General features: G+C 42.5%; 1 protein-coding gene across 3 annotated transcripts in view; it reads left to right on the top strand.

Annotated features, from left to right (window-relative positions):
- Positions 1–328: 328 nt before the first annotated feature.
- The window catches only part of PTPN22 (protein tyrosine phosphatase non-receptor type 22), a 47,836-nt gene continuing 32,110 nt past the window's right edge, over positions 329–16,054 (top strand). The window contains exons 1-10 of one of the 3 annotated variants that reach the window (XM_054565069.1): positions 329–415; positions 10,486–10,594; positions 10,856–10,932; positions 11,096–11,191; positions 11,618–11,656; positions 13,022–13,093; positions 13,208–13,267; positions 13,868–14,010; positions 14,520–14,586; positions 15,405–15,482. In XM_054565069.1, the coding sequence (XP_054421044.1) occupies positions 329–415; positions 10,486–10,594; positions 10,856–10,932; positions 11,096–11,191; positions 11,618–11,656; positions 13,022–13,093; positions 13,208–13,267; positions 13,868–14,010; positions 14,520–14,586; positions 15,405–15,482 (828 nt within the window). The remainder of the gene's footprint in view (positions 416–10,485; positions 10,595–10,855; positions 10,933–11,095; positions 11,192–11,617; positions 11,657–13,021; positions 13,094–13,207; positions 13,268–13,867; positions 14,011–14,519; positions 14,587–15,404; positions 15,483–16,054) is intronic. The other 2 variants (XM_054565070.1, XM_054565068.1) reach the window with 2 other exon arrangements.

Below are 16,054 nucleotides of genomic sequence, written 5' to 3' on the forward strand. Positions count from 1 at the left end.
TGTTGTAGTGGAACAGTCTCAGAGCTAAGCAGACCACACATTATGTTCTGGTTAGTGTCGTGTTTGTTAACATTTGAATTGTAACCAGGTTCCTTCCTTGAGAAGGAAGGCACTAGGGCCCGGGAGGGAGAGGATGGCTTTGTTGTGTGACCACAGAGGCTGGTTACATACTAATTTCCTCTCAGGCTTGTGATGAAGTCAGTAAACCACAGCCTTCGACATGCTCGGCTCGGGCTGCAGCAGTGGCTTCTCGCTGGTGTTTAGGCCATGACACATGGGACATGCCCTCCCTTAACCCGCTCATAGATGATCTCTGTCACCCCGCAGCATGGACCAGAGGCAAATTCTGCAGAAGTTCCTGGATGAGACCCAAAACAAGAAAAGTAACAGAGAGGAGTTTGCTAATGAATTTCTGGTGAGTCCAACGTGTGACACCCTCAGGGTAGTTGCAAGGACCGTTTGACTGACTTGGGTGGTCCACCTCTCCGAGACCAAATGCTCTTGAGATAAAGTGAGTATCAGACTGCGCAGGGGAGAAAGGGCAGAAGGCAACCTATGAGTTCGGTTTCTCTGAGCTTTGTGTGTCTTTTAGATATCCCCTCCAAAGGATTGTTTTTAATCATTTCTTTGCTAGCTCTTGGAGTTTGACTAGAAATTGACAGCAGTCATGCATAATTCCAGTGTATAAATACTAATATTAATTGAACATCTGGCATTCCTGGGTATCTGAATTATAACTTGTGCTTCAAGTGACTGACTTTAATTAACTGATTAATTAATTTAATTAAGAGGAGAGAGGCCAAGGTTAACTTTTCACGGAACATTTTTATGTAGCCTCCCCAGGGGATTTCCTTCAGATGACCAAGACTCTCCGAGGGTGCCCAAACTACCTGCTGCCGCATTCCTTTATTTTTTTTCTTTAATCCTAAAACAGAAAGGTGATTAAAAGATGTGTTTTTGCAATAACAGGGTTTCCTTGACCTTTTGCTTTGAAGGGAGGGGGGAGGGCTAAAATGGGGAGGAGAAAAAAGTGAGGGACGTGGCGAGAACCCCCAGGCCTGCGGGATCAGATGACCGAGAGGAATCCCGCATCTCGGCCGAGGGGGCTGCGATTTCGACCCAGTGGACCTGGGGAGGCCTCAGTCACCCTACACCCCAGCACTCCAGGTGACACGGGTGTCCGACAGCATCTCCCATGGGTATTGGAGCGTTTCCAGCTGGTGCTTCAGCGCTGTAAGAACTTTAAACCTTAGCTCTTCAGCGGTGAAGAAATGGGAAAAATAAGGGAACTGAAGTACAAAAATGTGAAATGAAGTTATGATTCTCTCACCAACCAAATGGTCAACTCTTTGACATGTTCCCTCATCTCTATTGTCTAACTTCTAAAATGGGGAGAATAATTCATGTCCTGCCTGTCCTCATAGGATTGTTGTGATGATCAAGTTCCAGGAATAATTAAATGTGCTCATTCATTCAATAACACTGGTTGAGCACCTACTATGTCCCAAACTTAGTTCTAAGCTCTGAAGATACAGTAGTGAACAAAACAAATACCTTTGCCCTCATGGAGTTAATATTCTGGTACCAGTTCATGCATGTGAAAATACGCTGTGAAGTCTCTAGTATCAAATATTATGATTGAATTATTACATACTATAATAGAAAGCCCTGTGTCAGCTCTACTTGGATGATGCTGTAGGGTCATGAAAAATGTACTCTAATTGCCACTGGCCAGGCGGTCTGAGTCTCTCTGAGCAGAGTTGGTAGGCGAGGAGGTAAGGGTCCTGGCCTAGGTGTCTGCTTAGACAGTTCCCTGCCCAGGGAATATAATGCCTGAGTCGAGTTCACGCGACACACAGAGGGACAATATGAGCCCAGGGGCCAGTGCCAGCCTCTGTTTTATGTTGGTTGTGTTTTGAAAAAAATAATGTAGACTAGCCCTGGCTGAGTGGCTCAGTTGGTTAGTTGTGGGTTCGTTCAATCCCTTGTCAGAGACAAAACTAGGTTGTGAGTACCATCCCGGGTTAGTATGGGAGGCAACTGATTGATGTTTCTCACATTGATGTTTCTCTCTCACTCAAATCAATAAACATATCCTCAGGTGAGGATTAAAATAATGATGATGATGATGATGATGATGATGATGATGATGATATAGACCAGATCCCTAATATCTCGCCCTTTCTTAGCTCAGTCACTATAAGCTCTCGCCAAGTGCTGCAGTCACTTCCCCTCCAGTTCTCTCTGCTGCAGTCTTGCCCCACCTTCAATTGATTTTCCATTCAACGCCCAAGTGATCTTTTAATAATTAAAATCTGGTCACTTTTTCCCTGCTTAGAAACCTTTTATAGTTTGTTTTTTCAAGCTGTTTAAAGTTGTGAACTGTAATACACATTTAGAAAAGTACATAAAATATATGAAAGTATGAATGTAGAGCAACCACCACCCAGATCAAGAGGTAGAACATTGTCAGACTTCCATCTATTCCTTCCCCACTGGGTCCCTCGTCCCCACCCCCACCCTGTCCTGCCCTGGCCTAGGATGATCACTGTCCTGACTTTTATATTAATCACTTCCTTGCTTTTTTAGCTCCTGGTTTAAGGACCTTATTTTTTGGTGATTAAGTGGAACCTCACTGTTCACTGACTCATGTCCTCCAGTGGAAAAACAGTCTTGTTCTCAGCCCCACCTAAAGGTTCAGCTGAGAGAGAAGAGAGACTAGCTTTGGGGGAGTGAAGGAGTGGTGAATGAGGGCAGATTGCTTGCTTGGACGAGGTAAATGTTGCCATTAAATTGGGGGAGGAGGGGGGCCTTCCACCTGGTCATGTCCCAAATCCCACCTTAAGCCCTTAATGTATTCCCCCAAGATTTGAAGTTGCTGAGGTTTAAGGACTGATTTCTGGGACACAGGCCACTGTTAGCCCCACTGGGCCCATGGCTTAGACTTCAGTCCCCACGCCCGCCTGGCCTGCTGACTCTGTGCCGAGCACGCAGCCGTGCCATGACAGCTAGCGCTACGCCATGCTGCTTAGTTCTGCTCCTCTGGGCCAAGGTTAAATTCAGTAACTTTTCTGTGGTTGAAACTGCCATTGACCGCTCATATAAGCTTTTCATGCATTCATTCAAATATTCATTGGTGTTTCCTGTGTGCAAAGCATTGTCTGGAAGCTGGCATTGCAGTGCGAGGCTGCACACTTTGGTGGAGCCCATCTCCTAGGGGATGTCTTAAAGAGGCGGACGTTGAACAACTGATTACGCTATTAAATAATTAATTATAACTGTGATCATCTTGGTGAGGTGTCAAGGCAACATCACATTCATTATCTTGTTTACTACACATTTTAAAAAAATCCTGTGAGGTCGTTGTAATCTCGGACTTATAGAAAGCTGGGGCTCGGAGAGTTTAAGAAATTGGTGTAAGCTCAGTTAGCCGTTCAGCCATAGACGTGAAATTTGACCTGGACCTGTCACTCCAGAGCCTCTGAAATTAGTTTCTTGCTGCAGCCAGTAACACGGAGCCACTCAGAGGGCCTGGCCTGAGGGTGAGGCCCTAGTTAGTATAGTTTCTAACAGCAGAAACTGGAGTGCTCAGCCACACTATTGAAAATGTCTTCTTTTTCTTCTCCATTTAAAAAAAAAAAATTGTTGATTGATTTTTAAAGAGAGAGATCGAGAGAGAGATCAATCTGCTGTTCCACTTCTTGATGCATTCATTCATTGTTTGGATCTTATATGCGCCCTGACCAGGCATCCAACCCACAACCTTTGTGTATTGGAGCGATGCTCTAACAAACTGAATTTTTCTTTTTTTAAAAAATCCCATTGTTGCTATTTTTTTTTTTAAATCCTCACCCAAGAATATGTTTATTGATTTGAGAGAGAGAGTAAGGAAGAACGAACGAAACGTCGATGTGAGACAGAAACGTTAGTCGGTCTCCTCACGTCCACACTCTTAATGGAGGACTGAATGTGCAAACTTCTGGTGCTCGGGACAGCGCTCCAACCAACTGAGGCACCTGGCCAGGGCAAAGCCTTATTGTTGCTGTTCTTATAAAACATTATTGCAAGTTAAAAGAAAATAAATTCACCATAAAACCAACATCCCAACAAATACAATTTTTTTTGGTGTTGAAAAATTCTAGTTCTTGTCCATTTATATAATGCCTTTTATATCACTGTAATTGTAAGCATAGATACAGTTTTTTATTCTTATTTTCACTTAACATCACACCAAAATTATCATGTTGATTAAAATTTATATTAATGACTCCTTCTCTGGTTGGTTTGGCTCAGTGGACTGAGTGCCGGCCTGTGAACAAGGGGGTCACTGGTACGATTCCCAGTTAGGGCACAGGCCTGGGTTGTGGGCCAGGTCCCCAGTCGGAGGTGCGCGAGAGGCAACCACACCTCGATGTTGCTCCCTCTCCTCTCCTCTCTCCAAAAGGAAATAAAATCTTTTTAAAAAATAAAATCTATATTAATGACTTCTGATGGAGCATGGTATAATGAGAAAATAATAATCATAATAATAGCTAATACTTCTGTACCCATTATAGAACCTGTTCTAAATACTTGTATAGAAACCTATTTAATCCATTGAGGAAGAGACTGTTATTATTTCCACTTTATAGATGAAGTGGAGACACAGAGAGCTTAATGACTTGCTCGGGGTCACACAGCTAGCACACGGCGGTGCAAATGAGCTTTGAGTTCAATTTGTCTTGCTTCACCATTTGTACTTGTAATAACTTTAGAGCCAGATAAATCTGGGTTTGAATTTAGGTTCTGCCTATTATCAGCTGTGTGACCTTAAGAAAAGTAGCACAAAGTGGGAACAAATAATATTCACTTCGCAGAGCTGCTCTGAAGATAATAGAATAGATACACAAAATGCCTGACATGGAGCAGGCGCGCAAATAGTCAGACTGTTTCTCTATTGTTGGACATTTACGTTATTTCTAATTTTCCATGGTTATTGACAACTCTGCAATAAATATGTTTGTCCATGTGGTTTTTGGATTATATCCTAAGGCGAGAGCCCCCAAAGTGTTATTACTGGGTCTAACTGGTTAAGTATTGCCAAATATTTCCAAAAGAGTTCTTTAATTTACAGTATCTTATCATCTTCTCTACCACCTTGCTAATCTTAAATTAATAACTGTAAAAGGTAATATAGGTACCTATTTTTTGACTGCTTACCATATACGAAGCAATCGAAGTGCATTCCCATGTATCATCTTAATCACTGAAACTCCAAGAGAGAAGTATTATCTTCCTTTTATCCATAAAATAGCAAAGCCAGGATTTGAAACTGGTTTGAAACTCTAAAGCTTTCTAAATTTTGGGCCCCCGCTCTTAGTGCCCTACCCTCCTTGACACTCAGTTGCTTCCAGTTTATTCATTGATCTTAACTTTTTAAACTTAAAAAAAAATTGCAGAATCTAACATATACACAGAAACGTGTGTTAAACACATGTATACAATTTAACAACTGGTAATAAAGCAGGTACCCATGTAAGCGCCACGCCGATCAAGAAAAAGAACATTATTCTCACCCCAGAAATCCCTTGGGTGTCTTTCCAGATCACAGCTACCCCAAACTCCCACCAGACTCAGGGTAAACACCACCCTTAGATCATTTTTGTTCATTGTCGTCACATGGCATCAAGCCCTAGATATGGCCCTGAACAGTAGACATAAATCTTCCCGGTGTTTGAACTTCATGTAAATGAAATCATGTTTTGTTTTGTTTTTAATGTCTTTTGTCTTTCACTCTACATTGTATTACAAACTCCCTCCTTGGGCAGAGCTGGGCCACCCGGGGCCAGTTCAACCTTGGGCCCCCCACCGGCAGTTTCTCTTGTTCACTGGATTTAGAGGCCCAGCCTCCGAATTCCATTTATTAGCCCCCACGCTTTCTCAGTCCTGTGGGAGCTGTGGCAGAGGTGATAGCGACCTGCAGTTGTAAGGCACTGAGGAGCTACCTGGAGAAGCTCTGGAGCACCAGCTTTGACGCCCCCTCCCAGCTAGCACAGGGGGACCAAGTTTCATCGTTCCCACTCCAAAGTATGACTTACGCTATGTCTCCATTACAATAATGCAGCCTTCTGAGGCTAAGATGTCATGGTCTCGTGTTTTCTTTTTCCGTTTTTGTTCTCTGCTGGGCGTGAACTTAACTCATTTATCAGTGATTACTTTATTAGGTGATGAGAAGACCGCACGCAGGAACCAGTCCTGATTGCTAGAATGTGAAGGCCAGGCCCTCACCTCCGCGTTGCTGTCTTGAAAGGAAAAGGGGAGCATAGTCCGCAGATTGAAAGCTTACTCTTGGCGTATCAAGCGCACCCAGAATCTGCTCTCTCTTCAGGCCCAGGAGGGATGCTGGCCTCTCTGATTTTTCTTTCCATTTTAACTTTATTTTTTTCAATCACAGCCAACATTCAGTATCATATTAATTCCAGGTATACAACAGAGGGGTTAGACACGTATATAACTTACGAAGTGCTCACCCCAGTCGGTCCCTCTAGTGCCCGCCTGGCGCCATGCACAGCTCTTACAATATAACTGACTGTCTTCTCTGTTCTGCGCTGCACTCGTCCTTGTCTCAGCAGCTCTTCCCCTGGGGTCTCCCATGGCGCCGCTTCCAGGGATCTCCCGTCCCCTGCTCTGTGAGTTGCAGAGAAATACCTTCCCCCTTTGACCTGTCTTTTCTCCTCAGCCCCAACACACCTCCATGGACCTGCTTTCTCTTTTATGCTCTTTTGCTTCCTGCACTCAGAGCCTCTCCTTTTCTGGTGCGGTTGACCACTTCTGTTCTAATTCTGCTCTGTCTTGTTCTCTGTTGGGGTGCTGGAGCCTGGGGGTCTGGTGGGGAGAAAAAGGAACAAGAGCAAAGGAGGACTTCACAGTGGTCTGACCTCGAAGTTCAGCTCTTCGGGGAAAAAGAACCTTTCCCGCTTTCCAAATGAACAATTCTGTAGGAATTTCCTGTGTGATGTTTTCTGGGAGTGTCTCGCTTTGTCGTCCAGCCCAGTGGCTCCAGGAGGATGAATGCAGTGGGGAAGAGAAAGCCACCCTGTCCCATTGTTGAAGGGGGCAGTCAAGGCAGGTAAACAAGCATAGGCCACACGTATACGCATAGGCACACACGCTATGTCTGTGTTCTAGGTGACTCAGAGATAATGGCACACGGGTATCTGATAGCTAACAGGCCCCTGCCTGACGTCCTTCATTTACCATACTTAATTCAAATTAGGCTGAGGGGAACATTTTAAGTTCTCTTTTCTGAAGCAGGTGTCTCTGTCTGAGTCTCTTGGGTAGGAAAGGGGAGAGGGTCGAAGATGCTTGGTGAGTCTTGTTTCTTACAAGAAACAGCTTAAAATTAATATCCCCAGAAGGCAGCTTCAGGGGGGTGAAACTGGGGTCCACGTGAGAAGAATCTTAAGTACCTGGCTAAGGAGGGGAGACTTTTTCCTGGTAGAAAGGGGATTCACTGAAGTTGTTGGGAGCAGGAGCAAGATACAAAGGCACTATTTTAGTAAGATTGTCTTGGCATAATTATGCCTAAAGGATCCCAATGGGGAAAGAAAGGAAAGTGGGAGGATGAGTTAAGAAATGACTGTTAACGATTCAACCTTGAAAGGAAAGGGCCTGAACTACGGTATGTGTAGGGGGCAAAGGAAGGGAGGTTGATGCAAGATAATTGTGTGGAAAGAGTCAGTTGAACTTGCTGACTGAATCAGAGGTAGGAATTGTGGGGAGAGGGGAACCAAAATGATGCTCAGTTTCTAGAGTATGGCTACCTGGGGTAATGTAGTACCATTAATAATGGGAAGAGCGATGATAAGATACCCATGTGGAAATGTCTAAGACATGGGTTGGGATTCAGGATTGAAATTTAGTGATCTAATCTCAGTACAGAAATTTGAGATATCCAGTAGGGGTTGAAAGTACAATTCAATTGTGCTCAGTTAAATAAAAATTTTAAAACCATTGGTATGCCTTCTGTAAGAGTATATGGTATTTCTGCACAAATGTATACAGTGGGAGAAGAGCAGAGAGTTGAGGGCTTAGCTTGGGAACTTTGGATAATTCACAATTAGAAGATGGAAATGGACAGAGCCAGTAAGACTGAGAAATGGGAAAGGGAAGTCAGGGAAGAAAGAGGAGAAGCAAGATAATGTAGACTAATAAGGGCCACAGGAGGAGGAAATTTCAAGAAGGAAGTTAAGAGGATGAAAACTGAGTAAACACTGAGGGATCCGATCCATAGGAACTAATTTATGATCTTCATTGGCCCAACTCCTATTAAATAGTGGGAAAATAATACAAATTATTTCCTGTAGTTGAATTGGGCAAATATTTATTGGCTGTCACGGATGTTTTCCCTTATCTTTCTCAAGTTGAATAAGGGCCTCCAAAGGCCAAATCTATTAAATGTGCTTGGGGCTGGCCCTGCCCTCCCTTCCCCCTTCCTCCACCGCCACCCACCCCCCCCTCCCTCCACCAATGTCCAGGACCTCCAGGCTCTTGACTTGCACAGGAAAGAATTCAGCAACTAGTCCCAGTGAGAGCAAAAACAAGTTGTATTCAAATAAAGAAAAAGAGGCTGGGACATTGGTTCCTGGAGACAAGATGAGGGCTGAGCCGTCCGCTGCTTGCGCTAGTTGCAAGTCTCACTGGGCACCACCGTGAAAGAAGAGAGCACACCTCTGAGTAGATACGGGTGAACTCGCGACTCAGTTTTGCACTGGTCAACCAGTTCTTGGGATTTTATGTGTTTCCAAGGCTGAGTTGTTTCTGAACTTTGTGGCACCCAATTCAGGTTCCACTGTTTGGTCGGGGCGGTTCTCCTTCTACTATGGTCTCTTCCAGAAGTGTCATGGTGTTTGCTCTCTGGGACCCCCTGCTACTTGTGGTGTCACTTGTCATTCTAACAGTGATATAATGGGCTCTGGGGTTGTTCTCCCATCCAAGTACTAACCAGGCCTGACCCTGCTTAGCTTCCGAGATCAGACGAGATCGGGCGCGTTCAGGGTGGTATGGCCGTAGACTGGGGCTGTTCTCTTGTCAATTTTTCTTCCATCTTGGATTGATCTGGTTTGAGCCAGGCCTTGTTGTTGACTTCCCTGACCACCGCAGGAGTTTCCTGCCATAAACTATTTCCCTTTGACCATGCCTGGAGGTGGGGGCTCCTGCAAGGGGACTTCCTCATTCCACAGGAAAGCTTTCCTGATCTTCTTCCTATCCTGCCTGTTTCTCTGAATGATAAGGGCGTCAAATGAAATTTGGTACAAGATTGATTTATAACAAGGAGCTAAAGAACTATCGTTTCCTCTGACCTGAAGTTTTGGTTTGAAGTAGGATGTTGGTAAATGGGAATAAATTTAAGAAGTTACTTCACATTCTTGTTCAATCATATTATGCTAACCCCTGACTGGCCCAGATCACATTCTATCAGCACAATATGATGCTATTTAAAGATCATTGTGTGGTTGAAGGGTGGGCTTGAAGTTTGGGTCATATAAAACAAGCGACTGTTTTGGGGACTGAACCTTTGAAATTTTGCTAGATCTAGAGAGATTTAATTCAGCTTAAGCTCCATTTCTACTTAAAATAGCCCTGTAGTAGCTGTAGTAGGAGGATTGGGCAACACCTGTAGTTTGTTTTCAAGAGATGTTGATTTCTTAAATAGTCACCAGTTTCGCCTCTAAGTTTTAGCAATTTGAGGCTCACATGCAGTAGTGTGACCACTTCACTTTTCCAAATGTCACAAACATTCCATCTTTATGCTTTGGGGCTCTGTCACAAGTGGGCTCAGCCCTATAGGGTGCTAAGAGGGCTGAAATGGAGTGTTCGGGTGGTGGAGAAGGAATATTAATACTTTTCCTCCTACCTTTTAAGTTCTTCTAGGCTGGGCTAATACCCAATTAACAGAGACAGAGTAACAGGAGAAAATCGAAGTTTAACACATGCACATGAGGAATTCACATCGGCAGGATAATTCCATGAAAATTTCAAAAACAGTGAGGCGGTATTGAGTATATGACATTTTTGGACAAAGGAGAAAGTGGCGGGGGACGGGTATTCGATTTCAGAAGTGAGAATGGGTGATTAACAGGTATTTGAGGAAGAGCAGAACACACACCACACACGACAGGAAATCCTCGCTAGGTGACTCAGAGGCAATGGGACACAGGGGATGGCCTGAAGCCCTCTTAGTTACCATACTTAATTCAAATTAGGTTAAGGGGAGCATCCTAAGGTCTCCTTCCTAAAGCAGGTTCCTCGGTCTGAATCTCCTGGTGAGTAAAGTGGGAGGGATCAGTTTCTTTCTGAGTCCTGTTTCTTGACAGACAGCTTAAAATTCATACCCCCCAAAAGCAGTTTCAGGGTATTAAAACTTTCGTCCTTTCAAAAGCTCTGTAGACAAAGCTTTTGACCTCTTCTCTCTAGGAAGATTTAATTATTGGGATTTTATTACAGAAGCTGAAAAGACTGTCCAGCAAGTATAAGATAGACAAAACCTACCCTACTACTGTGGCTGAGAGGCCCAAGAACATCAAGAAAAACAGATACAAGGATATCTTGCCCTGTAAGTTTCATTTCTCCCTATAAACTTGTACCTTCTCCCAAGTTCAATTATTCCTATTTCTTTTCACCCTTGCTTGCTGTGCTTAATCCTGGAACATGGCTTTGACAAGTTAGTTTGTGCTGGTTATGACTACAAAAGGACATTTGTTTATTCATTCTTTCACTCACTCTTCAAACCACTATTCACAGTGCTAGTCCCTGGCTTGCAGTAAACCCTCGGATTAAGCCCCTGTAATTACACTGTCTTTCTTCTGTATTGTAGATGATCACAGCCTAGTGGAGCTGTCCTTACTAACGTCTGATGAGGATTCCAGTTACATCAATGCCAATTTCATTAAGGTATAGACCACATTCCATATTCTCTAGGTACCTAAAAAAAAAATGAGGGAGGATACTTGACCATATTTCTCTAGGTACCTAAAAAGTAGGAAGGAAAATATACTGGACAAGAACAAAAGGGTATTGTTTGTAGTCACCCCATGTAACTTCTGTTCTCCGTTAGGGAGTTTATGGGCCCCAGGCTTACATTGCCACCCAGGGACCTTTGCCTGCAACTGTCCTGGACTTCTGGAGGATGACTTGGGAATACAGAGTCCAGGTAAGATCAACTTTTGTTACTATTCTCTCATTTTTAGGGAGAGAGGCGTTAAGGCCATCAGACTATGTGACTGGGGTTTCCTAGGTATTAAATTAGTGCTTCTTTTGGTTAGTCACTAGAATTTTGGTGTTCTGGTATGGCTTAGTCAAAATCACGATGTCACTCTTCAAGGAAATGAAAGTTCTCATCTTGACAGGCTCATTTGTTAATAAGAATTTACTGATTTGAATAGAGAAAAAGAGAAGTGAGGCGAGAAAGAAGGAAGGGTAGGAGCAACAGTTTGTGATTTATCAAGATTTCTTTTTTTGGTTAACATAAAACCAGAAAAGAATAATTAACACCTTTGGACCCTGGGACCCATAGACAGTATTAGCTGCTCTTTCTAACTGTAGCAATGGCTAAGTTTCTATCTATTTCATCCCCTAGATCATTGTAATGGCATGCATGGAGTTTGAAATGGGGAAGGTGAGTTCATTCTAGTATACCTAAAGGTAAGGGGAAAAAGGAGAAGAAGGGGGAAAATTGGTAGCAGAACTTTCCTTAAGTGTAACTAGGTAAAATTTGTGTTCATCGTGCTAGTTTTCAATTTGGAAATGCCAAATGACTCAAGACTTTTTCTTTTTTTAAAAAAATTAACTCCTAACGACCCCTTTTGTCCATTTCCCCAGTAGACTCTGTGTTTTAAAAGAAAAATAAGGTATGCTTTTTAAAGTAACCAATCATCTTTCAGTTTTATTGATCAGACACCTTTAACTGCCAGCAGAGCTTCTAACCCTGTGCCGTCCGATGTGGTGTCCGCTAGCCACATGCTGCTACTGAGCTCTTGAAATACGGCTGGTGTGACCGGGGAACTCAGTTATTTTATTTTAATGAATTTAATTTTAAAAACTGACATTGAATTCAGTTATTGGAAAACTTTAAGTATGTTTGGAACAACTTAGGTGTCTGTATCTTTTTCAGCTATACATTTTATGAAATCTAAATGGAAATGAAATATTTCCTATGAAAATTTAGCACATTAATGGAGATGTACTATAAATATTAAAGACCCACTGTATTTTGAAGACAATTTAAAATAGCAAATATCTAATGGTGGTTTTATATTGATCACATGTTGAAAATTTTTTTGATATATTGGCCAAGTTATATTACTGAAATTCATTTCCTTCTCTTTGTTTTTGTTTAAACAATTTTTTAAAATGTATTGTTTTTAGAGAAGAGGAAGGGACAACATCCATTTGTTGCCCCACCCATTCATGCATTCATTGGCTGATTCTTGCATGTGCCCCAACCAGGGGATTGAACCCACAAACTTGGTGTATTGGGATGACACTCTAACCAACTGAGCTATGTAGCCAGGGTTTTTGTTTAGTTTTGTTTTGAATGTGGCTATTAGGAAATTCAAAATTACATAGGTAGCTCACATTATATTTCTATGGAGCAGCATTCTTCTAACCTATCATTGTCATTCTGAATTGATACAATTCCAGCTGAAACCAAGGGAACTTGGTATTTAAGTTTGCTTGTGCAACTTTTAGTAGACGTGACTTCTGTTCATCTTCTTGAACTACTAGAAATGTCAGATCCCTATTTCTACTTTTCCAGACTTCTAGAAAGTCTGACACTTATATAGCCTTTAATGTTTGTCTTCCCATCCTTGGAGACTCCAGACCATGAAGTTGGGGTTGAAGGCCAAGGGGATTGGAAATTCCTAACCTCAGGTGAAGGACACAGAGCTGAATTTGCTTCTGAATGAGGGAGTGGGTTTTGTTACTCATAAGGGACTAGAACACATGGAGGGAAATCACCGTCTTCTGCTTTGTGCAACAGAAAAAGTGTGAACGCTACTGGGCCGAGCCAGGAGAAACGCAGCTGCATCTGGGCCCTTTCTCCATCTCCTGTGTAAGTACAATGCCCGTTTGCACATGGCTGGGCCAACGCTCAGCATCTCCTTCATGGAGAGTCATTTTTGAATCTTAATCTTTGAAACAACTAATATTTTAATTTACCTCTTAGGAAGCTGAAAATAGAAAATCTCATTACATAATCAGGACTCTAAAAGTCAAGTTCAACAGTGTAAGTATAGAATCGGTCAGTAAATTCAAAGGCCTGTAGAGATTAGTCAGGGCAATATACGTGTGTGTAACTTGGGCAGGGCATAAGCCAATGGGGAGTTGTGGGTGGCCTTTGCTGTTCTGGAAAAATCTTCATATTCAAAAGAGACCTTCGGTGCAGTCTGGGGTCCCAATCTATTCCACACCATGACCACTTATAAAACAACTTGTAGGGTAAACAGAGGCTGTAAACCAACGTGAGAGCTCAGGCTGCCCAGTCTCTCTGAGACAAAGGGATTTAATATATCAGCGTATCTCTGACCCGTTTGAAGTTTCTCAGTCAGGAAGCTCCAGTTTGGACTATCTTCATTCTACCTCCTCTGCTGAGTAGGGCAGAGAAGGACAGGCCAATGATAAATGACCTGAAATCACCTAATTGTTCTTTGTAGACATTTGGTCAACAGAAGTCTATAGGGAAGAAAGCAGCATAAACTGCGGAAAAGATGTAGATAATACTTAGTTAGTCAGAGAAATCTTGTGCTAGAATGAGGTGGAGTCCTAACCTCGAACTCTTCTTTTATTCTGTTTTTTTTTTTTGTTTTGTTTTTGTTTTTTTTAATAGGAAACTCGAACTATCTACCAGCTTCATTACAGGAATTGGCCAGATCATGATGTGCCTTCATCTATAGATCCTATTCTTGAACTCATCTGGGATGTGCGTTGTTACCAAGGGGACGACAGTGTTCCCATATGCATTCACTGCAGGTATGATGCTGTTGTAGGAACCTCCTGCCCGGAACAACCCAAATCTCACAGTCTGGCCAGGACTCTTGCTTCAACGGAAGGGAGGTTGACTCGGTTGGAAGTTAAGGTGGTATGAGTACACGGGATGTAGGCCCCTGATCCTCGCCTCACTTTTTCCAGTTGATCAGAAAGGAATGAAGCTTAGAAACATGACAGAAAGAGAAAGGTCATAGCAGAAACAAACTAAAATAAATTCAACCCAAGCATTAAATTAATATGTTTTCTGATAAGTTGCTTGTGAACAACAGTACAGCTCCAGAGACTCTTGCTGTGAGTAGTTGCCCAGGACCTGTCCTGAAGTTCAGCATGACATGTGGCAACTTGCAAATATTTGGGAGATGGTAGTGTTTAGAGGGCTTCATCGTCTTTAGGTTTCTTCTTCCTCAAATCTGCTGGTGGAATTTTCCAACGAACGTCAATGACCCACTGTCTGCACCTTTAAATGCTGCTACTGTGATCTTTTATTTCAGTGCTGGCTGCGGAAGGACCGGTGTTATCTGTGCTATTGATTATACATGGATGTTGCTAAAAGATGGGGTGAGTTTTTCTCGGCAGGAACTTCCCCTTTGTTTACCTTGCTGCTTTCAGGCTTAGGAATTGTTTGGGTGTTCAAAACACCCACCTCTGCAATTCATCTTTTCTAGAATATTGACTTGTAGACCTGCTTTGTCAGATGATTCAATGAGTTGCTGAGTCAATGGTTCTCAATGTGCGGTCTCCAGACAAGCAGCATTAGCGTCAGCATTACCTGAGAACTTATTAGAAATGCAAAATTTTTGGCCCCTCCTGGGATGGACCGAAGCAGCAACTCTGGAGTTGGGGGCCCAGCAAGCTCTCCAGGTGCCCTGACATGTGGCAGAGTTGGAGGACCACTGCCCGAAGTGACATGGTCACCCTTTGTTTATCCAAACTGCTTTAGTAGGTGTACTCAGTTCACCACAATCAAACTTTGCGTTCCAATCTATGCATGCTTTTCTAAAAGTCAAAAGAGAGAATGGAAATTTAAGATACAGGTTTTGGCAATATCTACCAACTTCTTTTATTTCATGAAACTCATACTGGCTCATCGGCTGAGCTTTCTCCTTCTTTTTATCTTTAACTTCAGTCATTTGATCCCCTCCATGTGAAATCAGTCTGAAGAGCTGCTTCAGTCTTTTCTAGGGAAAACACCAGGGGTAAACCGTGATGCAAGTGATGAGAATCTTCATTAGTTTAAAAAATATATCTATTTTCTGATATTATTCCATGTTAGGAAAGTAGTTGTCATGGAAGTCATAAGACTATGAGAAAAAGGCAATAATTTATTGATGCATCTAGAAACAAAGGAGTAAGATATTTTTCTTTTAATTTGATAGATAATTCCTGAGAACTTCAGTATTTTTAATTTGATCCAGGAAATGCGAACACAGAGGCCATCGCTCGTGCAAACTCAGGTACAGACTGTGGTGAATGGATCATAATATGTGTCCGAGTCTCGCTCCACCTCTCTGTTTAACAGTAGGGCAGCCAGAGCCAGCCCTGTGCTTAGCTGTAACACCGGTTTCCTGTTGTATGCCTTAGTCTGTTCCCATTTCCTCCATCTTGGAACATCCCACAATTTTCCCACAATTTTTCCCAGTATTCCCTGCTCTGGGTCAAATTCCTTTCATCCTTTGCATTTTGCTGCCCAGAAAATATTAAGAAACCAATATAACATTTCTTGCAAAGGATGTTGAAAAAAATTCAACAAGTTGTTTGACTTCCTAGAAAGAAACAGTTGGGTCAGGTTAACTTCAAACTTTGTAGTAGTAATTTATTTCTGAAACCGTCAAAAATCAAAGATACTTTCTACTTCAGGGTGTGGTAACAGAACTTGGAACATGCAGTCTATGCTCATTTTAGGAAATAATGAAAAATGAAAGTAAAATCAACCATGATCCTATCACTTAGGTAACCACTGTTACAATTTTTCTATAGTCTCTCGTGGTCCTTAATCTATGCATGCTTAAAAAAATATAATTACAAT

The sequence above is a fragment of the Pteronotus mesoamericanus genome, unplaced genomic scaffold (genome assembly GCF_021234165.1).
Source record: "Pteronotus mesoamericanus isolate MK-2021 breed Mesoamerican mustached bat unplaced genomic scaffold, CSHL_Meso_final scaffold_99, whole genome shotgun sequence".
In the NCBI taxonomy this organism is placed as follows: domain Eukaryota; kingdom Metazoa; phylum Chordata; class Mammalia; order Chiroptera; family Mormoopidae; genus Pteronotus; species Pteronotus mesoamericanus.